At 38.6% G+C, this 19,494-nt stretch overlaps 1 protein-coding gene across 2 annotated transcripts in view; it reads right to left on the minus strand.

The window, feature by feature from the left end:
* SAV1 (salvador family WW domain containing protein 1) overlaps nt 1–17,004 on the minus strand; it is a 58,138-nt gene extending 41,134 nt beyond the window's left edge. The window contains exons 1-2 of one of the 2 annotated variants that reach the window (XM_072629450.1): nt 16,504–17,004; nt 9,213–9,656 (exon numbers count right to left, since the gene is read on the minus strand). In XM_072629450.1, the coding sequence (XP_072485551.1) occupies nt 9,213–9,656; nt 16,504–16,597 (538 nt within the window). In that variant the 5' untranslated portion in view covers nt 16,598–17,004. The remainder of the gene's footprint in view (nt 1–9,212; nt 9,657–16,503) is intronic. The other variant, XM_072629451.1, reaches the window with a different exon arrangement.
* Nucleotides 17,005–19,494: the final 2,490 nt, after the last annotated feature.

Below are 19,494 nucleotides of genomic sequence, written 5' to 3' on the forward strand. Positions count from 1 at the left end.
TAAATGGTAGTTTGAGAAACACATGTCACTTTAAAGTAGAACTGACCATATAGTAAAGACTATTAGTATAATGACAATGAATGGAGTAGAGGGGAAGACTTCAAAACAGGTATTTAACTTCTTGATAACAAAAGGAGAAGGACCAGTTGCCAAATGATAACTGCCACTAGGATCTGGTTAAATGTTCAAAATAAAGTGAGAGGAGAAGAGTGATGGTGACAAAGGGAGGGTCTTAAAATAACAATAGGAAGTATCCTAGAACAGTGAATCCAAGGATGTGAGAAGAGGTAAGTTGAAGGCTAAATATGACTCAGGCTGGTCTGGTGTTTCAGGTACAGAACTGGAACGAAATGAGATACTTATATACCATCTAACAGTTAATAAATGGAGGTGTATTTAAAGGATACTTAGAATGGATATACCATTTATTCAACTGGCACAGTTTCCCTGTCTAAGTGTTGGCCATGCAAGTGCATTGATTAGGAGTTTTTGACTCATGTACTGGCTTTGGTACTTAGTCCACCAAGAAGTGAGTTCAAGTCTTCAGTTCTTAGGCCAACTGAGTCTTATAGAGAGTTTCAATACCTTCTTAAAGAAAAACCTACCCCACATGAGGTACGATCTTCTGACATTACTCCTACCAAAATGGGAGAGTATATCCAGTATTGGAAAGACCAGCAAGGAATGCAAGACCTTCATAGAGAAACTAAATCTTCATAGAAAATGGAAAGAGGAAAGTAAAGGAAAAACATTTGTTATCAACAGAACAGGAGTTCCAAAAGCCAGTAAAAGATCATGGAAGCAGACGAGGACTTTGGGAAGGGCAAGGTTGATAGGGATGATAGAATTGGATGTCACAGCAAGAAAAGGAGTAGTTTTTGCTTAGGGAAGCCAAAGATTTTGTATCACTGAGAATCAGAGAATAAGAGGTAGCAATCTGGTAGCCAACGAATAGGTAAATAATATCTTTTAACTGCAGCTCCCACCCTCAAGCACATTGTGAACTGCAAAGGGTAATATGAGTTCTCTCCTGATAATTTAAGGAAGAGAGAGCCTGAGCCATCTGTTAATAGTCTTCCCTGTTTGATGAAGTACTGGTACCAAGAGGTATGATACAATAAGTACTTAGTCCTGGGCTAGGTCCGTAAAGGGATGACTGGTGCCTAGAGCTCTTGGTCCTACAAGTGAAGAGTTTAATACCACAGATCCTGATTGGGTGCTGGATATGATCTGGATTTAATGTCTAAAGCTCAAACCTTACACTGGGTCCTAGAGGAAAGAGGTAAGGTACATGAGATTTTGGTCTAACGAGAGGCTTTACCCCTAAATGAAAGTCATAACATTTGCACTGACATAGTGATTGAAAGGGTACCAGTAGACCAGAAGAGTAAACTGTCACAGAAAGACTAGAACTTCTCCTAGTACTGTAAGACTCTACCCTCATCTCCTCTGACAATGGCTGACTTTAGTTGGACATGTGCCTGTACCTTTTAGTCCTTACATTCACCTTCCTGGGGCCTTCAATTCAATCGAGCTGATAAAATGTGTCTCTTCTATCCCAGACAATGCTATTTGTTTGGAAAGGCATCCCACGAATTAATCTACTAGGACATGCTCAGTATGTAACAGGTTTAGACAGTATTTCATTTAGAAAACAGTGTGTCACCTTCAATAATCCCAAACTGTGCTGGCACAAAAGTCCTAATTTTTTAACACTAATAATCTCTCTGAGATTATATATACATGATTATTATATAGAGGTTATGTTATATGTGTATATACATACATACATATACACATATACATATCCATACACACACACACATACATACATACATACATGCATGATCCAGAACCACAAGGTTCTGGATAGAAAAAATGCCAGGACTAATTGGAAGATGACAAATGCTACTGAAATTTTGATTTAAAAAGAAAAAGAGTAGAATGTATAAGCTATATTTGACAGTGGGCTTGACTTCATCAATAGAAAAACATCAGAATGATCATTAAGGGAATAGTAAATACCTAGAAAAGTGTGATCATACAGCTCCAGTATGGCTTCATCACAATCAAATCAGCTAACCCTATTTCATATTTTGAGAGTTACTAAACTGGTAGATCAGAGACCATATGATCATAGATCTAGAGCTGAAAGGGATGTCAGCTTTTGGTCCAACCCTTTCATGTTTAGAGATAAGGAAACTAAGGCCAAAGGGAAGTTAAGTAGTTTGTCCCAAAATCACACATATATTAAGTGAAACTAGGTCCTCTCACTTCAAATTCAACACTCTTTCTACTCTTTCTTTAAACCACTAACTGCCACTTTTCCTAAAATGATTTTCCTCATCTGCAAAATATAGGGCTATATTTGACATTTTCTTGCAGAATTTTAGCATAAAAGGACCTCAGAGGCCATCTAGCTCAAATGATACCCATAAGGAATCCCCTCTACAACATCCCTGAAAAGTGATCATCCAGACTAAGAGAAAGAATGTCCCTAAAAAGCCATAGCAATGGAAGCTAAAAATAAGGAAGACAACAGATGCTAAATTTTTAACACATTAATTAGTTGGATAACTTCAACTCTTTCTCTAATGTATCAATAAGCTGTTAAATGCTACTAAACAAGGTCATTACCAATCTTTTTTTTATATTTACCTGGCCAATTCAACCAAGTACCGATAGCTTTTTTGAATAAGTCTACTGAAAAGTTCCTTTTTTTGCATTTGCATTTTATTATATACAAACTAGGGTGTAGTATTCTGTTGAACACTTTTGCACATACATATAGTGATTAAAATTTGGTGAGTTTTTTTCCAAGAGGTTGGCTTGAATAAGTACTTTTCACTGAAGATCACTGGCTGAATTATCAGAGTTTAAGAGAACCTATTTGATTTAAAGATTAGCCTAGTTTTCTACAGGTGGAGTCAGTAAACGCTCCTTCCCTTCCCACCCCCACCCACCCCACCCCCCAGTGAATTGAGTTCTTTTCCTCGCTCAGTAAAGAGGAATCTTTCTTCCCTAATCTTCTTACTTATCATTGATACTAAATAAATGCAGTTTGGCACATAATTCCTCAGTGTTTTTCACACCTAAGTGTGAATTGTGTTCCTTATATGAAATGACATTACATATTACAGAGTTTCAGTGATTCACCCTTCCTGGAGAATGAATGCCATCTTTTTTTTAAAAGTTACACCTATGATATCCCTTCTATTAGCAATACAAATCTGACCAGATCTAATCCTGAAACTAATACTGATTCTAGTTGCTATGATCATTTGCTAGAAGGCAAGATGGAAATAGCAGAACCTTGTAACCTGACAGGAAGGAAATATGTCATCTTTTCTATTTTTCAAAATTTTATAAAGACTCCCCTCTAAGACAGTGTTTCCACTTTCCTTTCTCAGCACTGAACCCTCTGAATTTCTTTCTCATTTCAACCCCAGGCAATATGATTCCTTAATCCTCTATTTCTTGACCTTCCATATAAAAGTCCATATTAACTGACATAAAAATGGGGTAACCAAACTTCTAAGGTTTTATCAGCCCCAGGAAAAGGTACTTCAGCCTAGTTTATGTATTAATATCATATAAAGGCTTAACAGTTTATGCCAGTGGAACTCACTCAAGCAAGATGATCCTTCTCAATAGTAGCTAGTTTAAGGTAGTTCTGACTTAAAAAAATTACTCTTTTGAAATGCGTATTTAAGTTCCAGGGGTTCTAAAATACTTGGGATTGACACAGGGTTTGGGAAAGTTCTAAAAGACAGGAGTCTAAATTTTGTACTTTCAAAAATCCTAAGACAAATTAAAAAATGAACTAAATGCTTTAAAGTAGAATAGAGTAACTCTTATGTATTAAGCAGCGATTCTATTACCGTCACAATAGTTTCATTTTATCCTTAACTGTTGTTATTGATCTAGAGTCACACATTCTAGAAAATAAAGTCAAATGGGCCTCAGGAAACACTTCTAACACACTTACTTCTTGGAAGGAAAGGTATGGCAAATCTAGATGACATACTAAAAAGCAGACATCACCTTGCCAATAAAAGTCCGTATGGTCAAAGCTATGGTTTTTCCAGTAATAACATATGGCTATGAGAGATGAACTATAAGGAAAGCTAAGTGTAGCAGGACAGACACTTTCAAATTTTTGGAGCTGGAGACTTTTGAGAGTCTATAGGACAGCAGGGAGATCAAATCAATCAATACTTAAAGAAATTAATTCAAGCTATTGGCTGGAAGATCAAATACTGAAGCTGAAGCTTAAATACTCTGGTCACAGGACTCACTGGAAAAGACCCTAATATTGGGAAAAATTGAAGGCAAAAGGAAAAGAGATCGGCGGATGATGAGATGGATAATGTCGTGGAAACAATGAGCATGAAGTTGAACAGATTTCGAGAAAGAGTGGGAGGATAGAAGGGTGTGTTGTGGTCCATGGGGTCACAGTCAGACATACCTGAACACACATACACACATACACCCATACACACACACCCATAATAGTTAAAATCTGTATTCCAAGAAAAACAAAATTTGGAGACATGAACTTCGTTTAGTATCTCAATTTGAATAACATTCATTCATAACCAACCTATTATTAATGCTGCCCAAAGACCATTCTCATTTTCTTTTCATCTCAGCCTATAGAAAAACTGACTTCAGTCCCTTCTCCCTGCACAGCTGTAGAAATGTTACATTTTCTCTTAACAAAATCTGGGGAAAAAACAAAATCTAAGGTCTAATCAAAAGGGGAAAAAATAGATATAGGTATATTTCCCAGCATGTGTGAAAAGGAACTTGGCTGTTATTCAATTGATCAAACTGTCAAATGTTGAGCACTCAATTAAATAAAACTTACTATGTAAGACAGCTCAGCAGAGAACATTGTACCTAGCAAGTATCCCCCAAAAAAGTAAGAAAACATTTACATCAAAGTCTGTGTTTTCTATAGGAAAAATGCAAATGTCTGTTCATGTTTACCTTGAGTCTATGTGCAAGTATATAGGTAGATACATAGATGTGTGTATGTATATATGTATATATGTCTCTATATGCATGTGTGTGGATATATGTACATATATTATAACATATATACATACATGTGTAACATATATTCCCTTGTGTGAGTGCCACATGTGTGCATGTTTGTATGTCCGTGTATACATGTGTGTGTGCACATGCACTGCACCACACACAAAGTTGTTCAGTCATTTTTCAGTCATGTCTGACTCATCATAATTCCATTTGGAGTTTTCTTGGCAAAGATACTGGAGTGGTTTGCCATTTCCTTCCCCAACTCATTTTACAATTGAGTAAACTGAGGCAAACAGAGTTGGCCAGAGTCACACAGCACTGAGGCCACATTTAAACTCAGGAAGAATCTTCCTAATTCCAGGACTGGTACTCCATCTACTGCGCCACCTAGCTGATATCTTTACATATAGTGTGTGTGTGTGTGTGTGTGTGTGTGTGTGTGTGTGTGTGTGTGTGTGTGTGTGTGTATGAGAGAGAAAGAGTGTGTGCGCGCGCGCGAGTGTGCGCGTGTGTGTGTGTGTGTGTGTGTGTGTGTGTGTGTGTGTGTGTGTGCACGTAGATATATAGATATATGTCCCTTAAGTGAGAAACAGTAACTATTGGACTGATTTTATTTTTGGGGGGGAGATTTTAAATCTTGATTTCAGCAGTTATCTTTTTCTATTGTTTGGTCAATCAAAGAAATGAGGGATTAGATATATTACTATAAAAAATTTTTTCAAAATTTAAAACAGATATTAAAACATGAAAATTAAATTATTTGGGAACAAAATTATGCTCATGTGTGAAATTTCTCCTCCTGTACTAAAAATGTTAGATTGGGAATTAGATATCCGAATATTTACATCAGGTATTATAAGAGCCTTTTTCTGACACTCGACAATACCTTAAGGTCCCTATGCAACAGACTGTATACACAGTATATGTATACAAAGTACAAAAATTCCTTGAACCTCTTAATTATTTTGCTTTCCTATGTGACAGACACAAATTTATATCTTAATTGATTTCCCCAAAATGAGGAAGGTACTTTATTACTCTGTCTTAGAGCACAAACTGTACAGTAGTTAATTTATCTTAAGAAGCTATTTAGCTACCTAACCTAATTTTTCACTCTGTTCTATCTGTATGTTTATCTCTGAGGTGGGATTTTCCTAATGTGACCACAGTATATTTTATTTCTAAAAACTGCATATGTTGGGGTCATGTATATGTTTGTGTGAGTGACTCTAACAAAAATTTATTATGTTATCTTGACAAAGATTTTATATTATGTTAGAAATATTCTTACAACACTTCTAAGATTTTCTTAAAATCACGTTATGATTTTAAGTACTTAAGTTAAAATTTCAAAGTTAGAAGGCAAGTAATCTTGAGATTAAATAATAATCCACCTAAATCTATATATCTTCAAAACTGATATGTAAAAGGTTGAAATGGAAAAATTATAGATTATATGTTTCAGAAGATAAAATTTTAACAGTAAGAATTCAGTCTCATCAACTAATACATACATTTATCTACATAGGAAACAAGAACCTTCTCTGAAAAGTTGTCCAAATACATATTCCTGGGTCTGTTGAGTTAATCTAGTTCTGATAAAGATATGAACACAATTAATTTTTTAATTGTCAATTTCTAATTCTGTTTTGAGGAAAAGTTTTCTATGATTAACAATGAAAATTAGAATTTTTATTCTAATTGTATTATAAATTTTTAATAGGAATCCTAATAAACAAAAAAAAACCAAACAAAATCTATGCTCCAGCCAAAAGAATAAGCTAGCAAAAAGCTATGTTGTAAAAGAACCTAAATGACCAGAAGCTCTGGACTATAGCCCTGCTGAGCACAAGACCAACTAACCAACAAGAAGAATGAAGCTAAGGTTCAGTTCATACTAGATAAATGAGCAGAGTTGAATAACAAGCTCTATTCCAAAGCATATGAGTAGAAGAAATGGACAGTGTTATGCAAGGGATGAGTGGGAATAGGATAAAGGAGCCAGAGAGACAACAGTAGAGGACAGTACAAGAGTTCAACTGATTACTAAGAGGTCGAGATTGGGAAGGGAACTGAATATAACCAGAGTAGGAATGATAGCATGGGAAAGTACAGAGGGTAGAGAGATGAGAGGTCAAAGTGAGAGTGAATAAATTTAAAGGCAGAAGTTTACAAGAAAAGATAGAATGATAGAAGATTATGATTGTCTAGACTAGGAAGTATTAATATGTCCAAGTCTTCCTATTATGCTGCTAATACTGGATCTTTGGATACCTAAAAATTAAAATTTCCATGCCTCAAATATTATACTGAGAAACTTCATGGGAGAAAATAATCAACTGTTATGGTTAACATGCAATCCCACTAAAATTATACTGTGACATTTCACCATAACATGAAGTGACTTAGGGTTCGTAAAAATCATGCCAGCACAAAACAAGTGACGGTATGTCCTACCAAAATGGGGAGGTTTCAATAATGAGAAAAAAAAAACCTGCAGTAAAAGTACAGTCAATAAGCATTTATTAAGTACCTACTATTTACCGGTACTGTGTTAAAAAGTGGACTAGCCTCACTGAGTTTAAAAGCTTATTCTAAGTCTAGTCACAGCACAATGAATTTTTCAGCAACTCTTGAAAACTAATTACTAACTGGGAGAAAGGCTATGATTATGTGTGTCATGAAAGGAAGTTATTGTTGTAGTCATCCTTTGTTGTCAAAGAAGACCACGCTATCAGAGAAATGATGACATGACTTGCACTTGACTTTGTTTTGAGTGAAGGAGGGCTGTGCAGGTCCCCAGCCTCACTTTCTCCTCCTGAGCCATCTGGATCCAGTGACCAGATATTCATCAGGATAACTGGAGATGGGCCAGGATGCAATCGGAGACCTTGGCCCCTTTAGGCCAAGGCCTATTCAGGTATTCACTTAGCGTGATGTAATGCCCATTCAGTGTTTAAGAAGTAGTCAGGGGATGGCCTCTTTAATGAGCCAAAGAAAAAATAATTAAATCAAGCTGGGAGGGAAACATGACAGTTACTACTGATAATCATTCTTAAGCCAGGAAGGTCCAGAAAGCAGCCCTTAAGTGGAACTTAGGCAGAGGCCTAGTGTTTTCCAATCTATGGGCTACAGAGTGCAGTAAGTTTATGGAGAGGGGAAGGGAGAAGAGTGGAAAGGGGAGGAGAGGGGAGGGGAGGAATAAGGAAGGGAAGGGAAGGAAAACGAAGGAAAAGGGGGTGTGGGGAGGGGTGATATGGGGGGGTGAGAAGAGAGGGGGAGGGAGAAATCTAACTAGTAAACCCCAAGTTAACTGGACATCCTCTTGCCATCCAAATTTACCTTCCTTTGGAGAGGAGAAGGAAGAGGAGGGAGAGATAGACAGGAGAGGAGGAACCGAGTTACCCAGCTAGCTGAGTCCCCATTCAGGCAGCTGCATCTACTCACAGATTGTGTTCTTTGTGGTTGTTGTTGTGTTCATCCTGTCCTTCGTTTCTGAAGAAGACCACGCCATCAGAGAAATAATGACATGACTTGCACTTGACTTTGTTTTGAGTGAGGGAGGGCTGTGCAAGGTCACCAGCCTCACTTTCTCCTCCTGAGCCATCTAGATCCAGTGACCAGATATCCATCAGGATGACTGGAGATGGCCCAGGATGCTGAAAGGAAGTACCCACACCAACAAAATAAAATGTCCTTGAATTATCAAAACAATGTCTCAAGAGCTGGGGTGGGAAGCTTGAAGGAGAGAAGTGATCAAGCATCAATAGGATCTATAGCAGAGAAGTTTTAGGAAAAGGAATAAAGGGTGAAAAACTAAAGCTCTGACTACTGAAGTACAATAAAGGCTGTACTTAGCTCATCTAGCTAGAGACTTGTTCCCAGGATTTCATTTGCATATATGGAAGCAGTTGGGAAGCAATGATACTAAAATTTTATCACAGTAAAATGAATGAAATTGGGTTTCTTTCATTCTTTTTCTTTATAAGGAGGAGTGACTAATTACAAGCTTGATTAGCAATAATGAGGATTAAATAGGATGATCTCCAAAAGAATGTTTATTAGTTTCCAAAGTTCCTACCAAGTGAGCCCAGAGTATCCACCATACTGAAAACTGTCAGACAAATCAGAATAAAGACACATGCAGTATTTGTACTTTGAATCACCTGACACATGCCTCCCCTGATTGTGTGGAATTCTTTGGAAGAGATCATTGTTGAATTCATATCTGTAGTCTTCATGCACACGATCTCCAGGAGATTGCCTCCTCTGACCACTGAAAAAATTATCCAGATAATAATAAGAGGAACTAGTGTCACCATTTTCAACAGCAGCATTGGCTTCCATTAAAAAACCCTGAGAAGAAGAACCATATTCCCGAGGGACATCTGCTAAACTCCTTGCAAGGTAGGAAGGTGCAGATAGTCTGTTGCTTTCTCTCCTCATGATTTCATGAGGTGGCCTCTGAATTGGAGTTCTAAGAAAACTGTGATTTCTGGAAATCACTCCATCCCCAGTAGCTGAAAAGGCATGAGGGCTTGAATCTGGAAGACATATATCAGTTCGTCTTGGAATCGTTGGACCATGACGGATGAATGAAGGCATAAGATCTGTAATAACAACAAAATTACTACTTCAAAATATGAAAAACTTAAATTTTCACAAGGGTTATTTGAATTCATTCAGAAAAGAAAATGAATTTTAGCATATTAAAATTTTCTTCATTTTATTTTGGACATACTGTCAAACATAAGAATTGGAAAGGACTTCAGAAATTTTTTAGTCCACCCCCTACCAATAGCATGAAATACCTCTCCAATATTCCTAGCAAATAATCAATCAACCTCTGCCTGAAACAGCTTCAGTGACCGAGAACTGAGTTTCTCCAGAAGCATCCCATTCACAGTTTTGGAGCTGTTACAAATGTTTTTCCACATTACAAGATAAAATCTGTCCCAGCAGGAACATTTTTCTTTACCCATCCCTTGGTCCTAGCTATACCTTCTGGGGTCAAGAATCACAGAATTTCAGAAATTAAAAGCAATTTGGCCTAACAAAAACTCAAAAAACATACTAACAAATATGAAAAAACAAAGATGCAAAAACATACTAAGTGGTTACACAACCTTTACTTGAAGACCTCCAATGAGGGAGAACCAAGACAACCCATTATACCATTGGATGACTCTAACTGTGAGGGAATTCTTCCTGACCAACCTACCTAAAAGTTCCTATTTTAAACTTCTATCTATTGCTCCTACTTCTGCCTTCCAGGATCAAACATAACAACTCTAACTTTTCTTACACATAATAGCTCTTCAAATATTTGAAAACAGGTAACATGTCCCTATCTGCTTAATTTTCTTGTTCTTAAAGCTAAATACGACCAGTTCACAATTGTGGCTACAATACTCTGGACATTTTTAATGCCTAGCTTAATAATGACCTTCCTAAACTGAGGCATCCAGAACTCAATACACTAGATGTGATCTTAACTGAGCAGAGTGTAGTGGGACTATCAGCTACTTATTTCCAGAAACTATCCCTTTCAATACAACCTAAAACTGCATCAGCTGTTTTGGCTTTCCTATCACACTACTAACATACTGGCTATGTAGCCCACTAAAATGCCTAGATATTTTTCTATCTTCTGCCTAACTATGTTTCCCCAATTTATATTTGTGATTTTTTTAAACCTAAGTGTAAGACTTTACAATTAGATTTATAAGATTACAGATTTAGAACTGAAAAGGACCTTAAAATAATAGCTAATAATGATAACAGCCAATGTTCACATAGTGCCAAGCACTGTGCTAAGAGCTTTTCAAATATTACCTCATTTGATAAAAGACCATCAGGAACACTTTATACCTAAAATAACCAAACTTCTCCCTGGAAAAGAGTGAGGAAATGGACTTTCCATACCTCTTTGTAGAAGCAGGGGCCTTGATACAAACAGACTTGGCTGATGTGCTGGTTTTGATGAACTTTTTTTGACTCTCTTTACTGTAAAATCTTTATTAAAAAGGCTAACAAGATAGATACCAGAGTGAGGAGGAATAGATTTAGAAATGAGGGTAATATAAAAATAAATGACATCAGTAAAAAACATGATACAAAAATGAATGAATACTAAAATAAAAAATGAGTTCCAGCTATTCAGAAAAGTTAAGGATAACAAAGAGTTTTTAAAAAGTTAAATTATGGGCAGGTGTGGTGGCACACACCTGTAATCCCAGCTACAGGGAAGGCTGAAGCTGGTGGATCTCTTGAGCTCTGGAATTCTGAACCAGAGTAGACTAAGGTGATCAGGTGTCTGCACTAAATCCAATACCAATATAGTGAGCCCTGGGGAAGGAGAAACCATGGTGCCTATGGGAGACTGGGACGGACAGTGTAAACCAATTTGATTTACAACAGAGTAGGTCAAAGCTCCCCGGCCACTCACTAGTGGGATCAAGCCTGTGAGCAGATAATGTCCTTTCAGCCAGAGAAAAATAGAGAAACTCAGTATTTAAAAAAAATATATTGTGGAAAACAGGAAGATCAAAATAAACACAGGATTGCTGCTCTAGGTAAATGGCATAAGTATAGCTTTCTAGAGAAAATCAGAGCTGCCCAGTTTCTATTTTAATTCTGTTTCTTCATCTGTCACAAAAAATGACCTTTGTACTAGACAGGACAGGACAGGACAAAAATGACCATCAATCAATAAGCATTTATTAAGTGGCTAATGTGCCAGGCAGAAACAATGTTAGGCACTCGGGACAGAAATAAAAAATACCACATTAATTACATTGCTGACTGGAGCTTACAGTGCACCAAAACCCCTTACTGATCATTTTCCTACAAGCTGCAATCTAATCTATTTCTCCTTCATCTTGTGATGAAGGTGATTTTTAAAAATACAAATGCAAAAGGAAGGAGCTGGTGCAGATAAAAGGTGATACAAAAGTGGGTTTGATTCACAAAACTTTGTAGTACCTTTATAAAAATTTTTTAAAAAGTCTCATATTAAACTTACTAAACATGAAACAAGTTCAAAAAGAATCTGAAACAGTGTTCTGAAAGAAAATTACAATTCAACACAAAAGTAATGAGAATAATAACTTTCATAAAGTCACTTGCACTAAACAGAATTTTTTAAAAGTTCAGAAATCACTGTTAACTGAAAGCTAAAATTTATGCTCAGATAAATTTATGCTCACTTATGGGAAAACTGACTTTTAGAATTTATTAGAATTATTAAGCTTATGTAAAGGAGCTTAATATCAGATTAATAGGCTATAATTGATTTAAAATTGGGCCTCATCATAGAAAATAAGTCATAGAAACTAAATACTAGAAGAAACTACATAGAGTAAGAAACTTATCTACTCTGATGTTCTCAAGTAATCAGCCAGCCTCTGCTTGAAGAGCTTCCAAGTTAGGAAACTTACTAATGCGGCTGCTGCCCACTTCACTAATAACTGAAAAGCTTTTTTTTTTTAAATCTTCCCTAATGGAATTTCTTCCCAATGATACTAATTTTACTTCCATATATATATATATATATATATATATATATGTATATATACATATATATATATATATATATATATATATATATATATATTTGTCTTCCCTTATTAGAAAGTAAAATCCTTGAAGGCTGGGACTGTCTCCTACTACCGACAAACTCAAGTTTCCAGCCTGTTCTCCCACCTTAGGGAAGGAACGTATCACTATTTATACTCCAAGATCCTGCTCCCTCCTCTGAACTGCCCAAAGATCTGAAACAACTCCAACTTAGATCATGACAGCACTGACTTTGAAAATCTCTCTAAATTTTACACTTAATGATTAACAAAAATCTGGTGACATCCTACACATCCCTGTTGGTCACCATACAAAACCCAATCTGTTCCCCAACTACCCAATTGTTTATTCCCATTCTCCTCAATCCCCACCCCCAAAGTCCCAACCAAACATACACTTCACTGTGTCCTCTCTAATGCAACAAATTTGCTTTCATCTTAAATCTTTTCATTTCCCACTCCTATCTTTTGAATCTCATTGAGATCAGGCTCCTTCCCTGGTAACCCTTTCCAAGACCTGTCTGAACTTTCGTGCATTCCCCTAGACTCATGGAAGAGGAGTTAGAATACTCCTTATTCCCTAGTATCACTTCCAGGTTCATTCCATCTACTACAATCAATCAGTAAATTCTCCTCCTTGAGGTCCAGGCAATCTACATCTACTACCCAATCAAAATCCTAGTAACTGTAGTCTATAGACCTCCAGGATATTCCCTTTCATTCCTCAATGAGTTCAGTACCTGACTCACAAGCTTTTCTTTCCAACTCCTGCCCTCATACTAGGAGACTTCATCATATATATATTGACTTTCTCTCAAATATAGTAACACTGCAATTTCTCAATCCATTCATGTCCTACTCCTCCATCCCACATAAGCCACACACAAAAGATGGTCATACTCTTTATTTTACCATCAATCACAAATGAACCACCTCTGTGTTTATGAACTCTGAAATTCCCTTATCTGATTATATTCCATTGGCTTTCTACCCTTCCCTTTGCCTTCCATTACCAAACCAGGCTTTTTGTCCACACTGTGCTCTCCAACCACTCAGTTCTCTCTCAGACCATCACTTCTGCACTAGCCTCCTCTTTCCCAGTTCAACTCTATAATGTCCTCACCTCTTAAATGTCTTGTCCTCTTACCATAAGGCCAATTATGCCCAGCCAAGTCTCAGTCTTGTATCATTCCACACTCCCAGTGTGCATCATTATACAATTGCTGAACAAAGGAGAAAAATCACACAACTGTTCTGAGTCCACTACAAATTTGTTACCTAACTACATGTGTCCTCATTGCTGCTAGGCAATCACTCCATACTTTCCTATTTAATTCACTATTCCACTCTCAACAAATGTTCTTGCAAACCTCTTCTCCCCTCCTCCTCACCTTATAATACTCTGATACAAACTGCTACTATTTCCTCCTTCACCTGAAGCACGATGTGGCCCCTCTCCTTGCCAAGGCAAACCCGGATATCTGCATAAGTGGTTCCATTCCATTCTATCTCCTCCAGCGGTATGCCCCCTCTATCATGCCAATTCTCTCACTTAAATACAATCTCTGTCTACTGGCTACTTCCCTCTTGCCTGAAAAACATGGTTATGTCTTGATCTTCCATCTCCACTAATTCTCATCCAATATCTCTTTAGTCTTTTGTGATTAAACTTCTTAAGAAGGCCACATATAATAGATGCTTCCACTACCTTTCTTCTCACTATCTTCTTAACTTCACAATCTGGCATCTTCTAACTTCATTATTCCACCAAAATTGCTCTCATCAAAGTTAACAATGATGTTCTAACAGCCAAATACAATGGCCTTGTCCTAATCTTCAGACTTTTGGACCTCTCTGAAATCTCTGACACATTTGGTCATCCTCCATTCCTCAACACTCTCTTTGCTTTAGGTATTCAGGACACTGCTCTCTCCTGGTTCTCTTCCTACCTGCTCCTTCTCAGTCTTCTTGGATGGATCTTCATCCAGGGGAGTCCCAGTAACCTTAGGTATCCCACAGGGCTCTATTCTGTGCCCTCTTTTCTCTCTGTATTATTTTACTTAATAATCTCATCAGCTCCTATGAATTCTATTATCATCTTTAATGTTGATGATTCTCAGATCTCCTTATCCAATCCTAACCTCTCTGCTGAGCTCAGCTCCCATCTCCAAATGCCTACTGCACATATCTTAGAGACATCTTAAACTCAACATGTTCCAAACTGAACTCATTCTCCCCCCCTCCTCTGTGGTCCCAGCTAAAATCTCACTTTATACAAAATGTCTTTTCCAATCCCAATTAAATAAACTTAAAAGTTTATAAAGAGCTTAGTACAGTTTGGTCCTTAGTAGATGCTATATAAATGTTTATTCCCTTTCCCTTGCCTTCTCTGCCCCCTCCATCCCTCTTAATTCTAATCTCTTCTGTGATGATTTACTATTTATCCTCTATATAGCTTCTTTGTACATAATTGTTTGCATGTTATCTCCCCCAATAAATTGTGAGCTCCTTTACGGGCAGGAACTGTCAATGCCCAGTGCTTAGCACAGTGCCTGGCACACTGAAGGCATTTAAAAGGGGCTGCTAAATGGTGCAGTGAGTATAGCACTGGGCCTGAAGTTAGGAAGATCTCAGTTCAAATCTGGCCTGGGACACTTACTAGTTCTGTGATCCAGGACAAGTCATTTAACCCTGTTTGCCTGAGTTTCCTCACCTATAAAATGAGCTGGAAAGGAAATGGCAAACCACTTCACTGCCTTTGCCAAGAACACCCCAAATAGGGTCAAAAGGAGTCTGCTACAACTGAAGGACAACAGAAACAGGCACTTAGTAAATGTTTATTGAATGTCTCACTTTCATCATTGTACCCCCAGCACCTAATAGGCTACCTGCCACATAGTATATTAGCCCTCAATAAATGCTTTTCTATTTATTTACTTACACATTCTATGATCCAGCAAAACTGGCCTCCCTCCTGTTGTTCTATCACCTGTTTCTGTGCTTTTGCACTGTCCTCCCATGCTTCGAATTCCCTCTCTTCTATGCCTTAGAATCCCTAACTTCCTTCAAAAGTCAGCTCAAGTGCCACCTCTTTTATCATCCCTCCCCATCTGCTAATACCGTTCCTAAAAATTATATTTCTTATTTATGTTTATGCATACTGTTTCCCTATAGAACTTAAGTTCCTTGAAAGCATTTGCCAATTCATTTTTCTCTAGCACACAGCAGGCCTTTAATAAAGGCCTGCTGTTTCACCAGATGTCTAAAAGCTGGAACTGGTTTCCAAACACTTCAAATTTAAACTTTTAGATGGCTAACTCCCTGAAGAATCATAATTCACATTGTTACACTAAGTCTTTTATCGTAAGTGAAAACAATGCCAACATGGATACAGAGTAACATATAACGTGATACTCTGTCCTAAGGGCAAGATTTTGATATCTCATGTACTGTTTTTAGTTAATTGTTCGAAGGAGAAAACAAACCAAAGCAAAAGAAACCAAAAAATAAACATCATTAAAAATAGTGCCCTTGGAAGTAACCTAAGTCAAGGAGACACAGGTAAAGCAACCAGGCAAATCCCAGAGTTATAGGTATGAATTATATATGTGAATGTATAGATTTTGGCCAAAGCACGGGCTGACTGGTGCCTGGCACCCCTTCCCGCCAGCCCCAGGTCGCCCAAACCCAGCTCAGCCCTCATCCACACGCAGCTCCAAGCGCTCCTTCTCCACCCTCCCCGGCAGCGGGGCCAGCAGAAGCCAAGCCTTAAACTCCCGGGCTTCAGGCCCCGAAGGGAGCGCAGGGCCACGGCAGCCGGCCCTCCCTTCTCGGCGCCGCCGCCACGCCCCTGCCCCCTCTCGGCTCGCCAGGGACTCACTCCGCAGCAGTGGCGAGGTCTCCTTCTTTACGTACTTCCCCTGCACTTCGGCCGGTTTGGACACTTCGTTCTTCGTTTTCTTTCGCGACAACATCTCGCCGGCCCGGTCCGGGGCCCCCCGAAGCCTCGCAGGCGCCCAGCGAACTTTCCTAGAGCGGGCAGCCCCGGCCTCCGCCGCGCCAGGGGGCAGCGCCACAGCCCACTTCCCTTCCAGCCGCTAGCGAGCCGCAGTCGCCCGCCGCCCCAAAGCCCCGGCTCCTCCGCAGAGAATGCTGCATTTTACGGGGCTGCTAAGTGTGTCGGCCGCTCCGCACGCTCCCGTTCGACCCTTTCCGGAAGCTCGCCTGCTCCGCGGGGCCGCCCAGGGAAGCGCAAGCGAACGAGGCCAGAGCCATGATCCGCGGCGGCTCGGCCTGTGCCCGGGAACGAAATCGCGGCAGACTCCTGCGCCCGGGACCTTTCCTGTAGGCTGCAGGGGATTCTGGGGGATTGTACGCAGCACGTGCCCTCTTCCGCCCGTTCTCTAGCCGGGCACAAACAGCGCGGGGAGAGCTTAAAGGAGTAGCCAGGGGCGGCTCTTCTTAGTGAGTCCGGGGAGGAAGCCAGGAAAGAAGAGTACTTGAGGACAGGAAGGAAGACGGGGAAAGTCTTCATTAGATTCCATCTCAAGATCTGTAAGTTCGACCCTCCGGGGAAAAAAATGTTCAGCCCTAGCCCGACAAGGGCTTAAAAAGAGAAGGGGAGAAGGGAAGGAGAGGAGAGGATCAGTTTAAAATTGGTATTTGATAGGCAAAAGTCAAAATCATTCCCTTCCCAGCATACAAATGAAATAGAAAATAGGAAAAGGAAACATTTATTCTTAAAGAAAATATGGAAAAACAAAATCATATATCACAATTATATGAACAAAATATTAAACATAAACTTGAAAATTGCCACTCTTGAGCAGGTAAGAGTAACATCCAAGTTGTGGGCCTGGGTGACTAGGAAAATGGTGGTACACGCCAAAGGAATAGCATAGGAGGAGTGGAGGATATTTGTGGGAAAGATAATAATGCATCCAAGAGCCCAGGATGCAGTCTGACCAGTGAAATTCTTTTTACAAAGCTTTGTTGAAATATACAGTATTCTTAAAATCAATATGCTCAGTAAATTTAGGTCGTGTGGTTGTCCTATAAAAAGGTAATAGTTGTATGGACGGGACTCATTGATGACATGGATAGATTTCTCTAAAATCTGGCTTACCTCTCCAAGGAAGACTGAGTCCTACCTCAAGAGCAGAGAAGAGCCATGACTGAACTCTTGCTTCTTCTCTTGCCTGTTTCCAAGAGAAGTATCAAGCTATAAGTACATCTATCTGCCATCTCAAATATCAGTATTCTAGGTGTACAGGTTGTTGTTGTGTTCGTCTTTCGTTTTCCAAGAAGACCATGACATCAGAGAAATGATGATATGACTTGCGTTTGACTTTATTTTGAGTTTAGGAGGGCTGTGCAAGGTCACCAGCCTCACTTTCTCCTCCTCAGGTGTACAAGAATAGTTCTGAAGGAAAGCCAGGTCCCTGATTACTCTTAAAGATGAGAATAGCCCTCATTCAAAAAAGTGTAGTGCTGTCAAAAAAAAAATTTAACTTCATAATCTGTATTGTAGACACAAGTCTGCCAGAAACAATTTCACATAACTTTATATATAAGCATTTCCAGCTTAGAGAGAGAAATGTTCAAACTGAACTCATTCTTATGCCTCAGGACGTCTTTATGCTCCAAGATAATTTTCTGAAATATTTATAAGAATCTATAAGAACTGTTAAAGTAGTTTGGTATGACATTTCAGAACAATGGTCATGAATATTAGTTATTTAATCTTCGACTAGAACCACTCAATTCCTTCCTGAACTATTCCTCTCAAATTCTGAAAGGATCTTCTTTCTAAAATCGTAATCTTTTCTGAACAACAAGAGGTGCTTCTTTCTTACTGGAAAAGAGATTATTTCCCAAGGATGGGTCACCCACTACTCTAGTTATGATCTTAATAAGAGAAGAGGTACTCTGTTCAAAATTTGTTTTCCACTTTTAATCCAGTTTCCTGAATATTGACCTAACCCACCTTCCTAAGGTGACAAGTCTGGGAAGGATTTTTGAGACTGGAAAAATACATGTTTCTTCATATTTCTAGAGAAGATCAAAAGAAGGTTTCCACCTTTCCACCAAACACTGGTTAAACAAAGTAGCATCACAAATGAAGAATAGCAAGTAAAACCATTTCAAACAACTAAACAATCAAAGAAGTTACACACATTGGAATATATCAAAGAATGAACTCTTTAATAATAAGATAGCTCATAACAAGACAGAAAACTCAATATCAATTAACTGCTGTCCCCTTTTCCTTTTTCTTTCAATTCCATCAATTTCTTAAGGAAATTAATTCAGATTGTTTAGTGGAAGGTCAAATACTGAAGGTGAAGCTTAAATACTTTGGACACATGGAAAAGATTGAAAGCAAAAGGAAAAGGAGACTGCAAAGGAGGAGATGGATAGATGGTTCCATGGAAACAATTGAATGTGAACTTGGACAGATTTTGAAAGATACAGGAGGATGGAAGGGCTTGTAGTGCTATGACTGAACAACAATAGCACAGAATACTTGTTCAATCCCTGAAATCAGGACATACTGGTGAGCCAGACTCCCCTGTACGTTTACAGCTCCTCTATACATCTTGTCCAAGGATTGTCTGGAACCACAAGTCTTTTCCCAAAAAAAAGTACTGGCACCAGCTCTATATCTTGTTCAGGTACTCAACATCAAGTATTCTCTCCAACAACCTGAGTCAAATCTCCTGCATATTCATCAGTATGCAAAATGTCCCAGGCTTGGTTAGAAAACCAGATACACGAAAATTCAAGATATCATCTATTGGAATCCCTGATTTCCTTCAAGACAGCTGAGAAAATCTCAAAGGTCTGCAGAAAGTTGTTTCCCATCCAAGGT

This window comes from Notamacropus eugenii, chromosome 1 (genome assembly GCF_028372415.1).
Source record: "Notamacropus eugenii isolate mMacEug1 chromosome 1, mMacEug1.pri_v2, whole genome shotgun sequence".
NCBI classification, from domain to species: Eukaryota; Metazoa; Chordata; class Mammalia; order Diprotodontia; family Macropodidae; genus Notamacropus; species Notamacropus eugenii.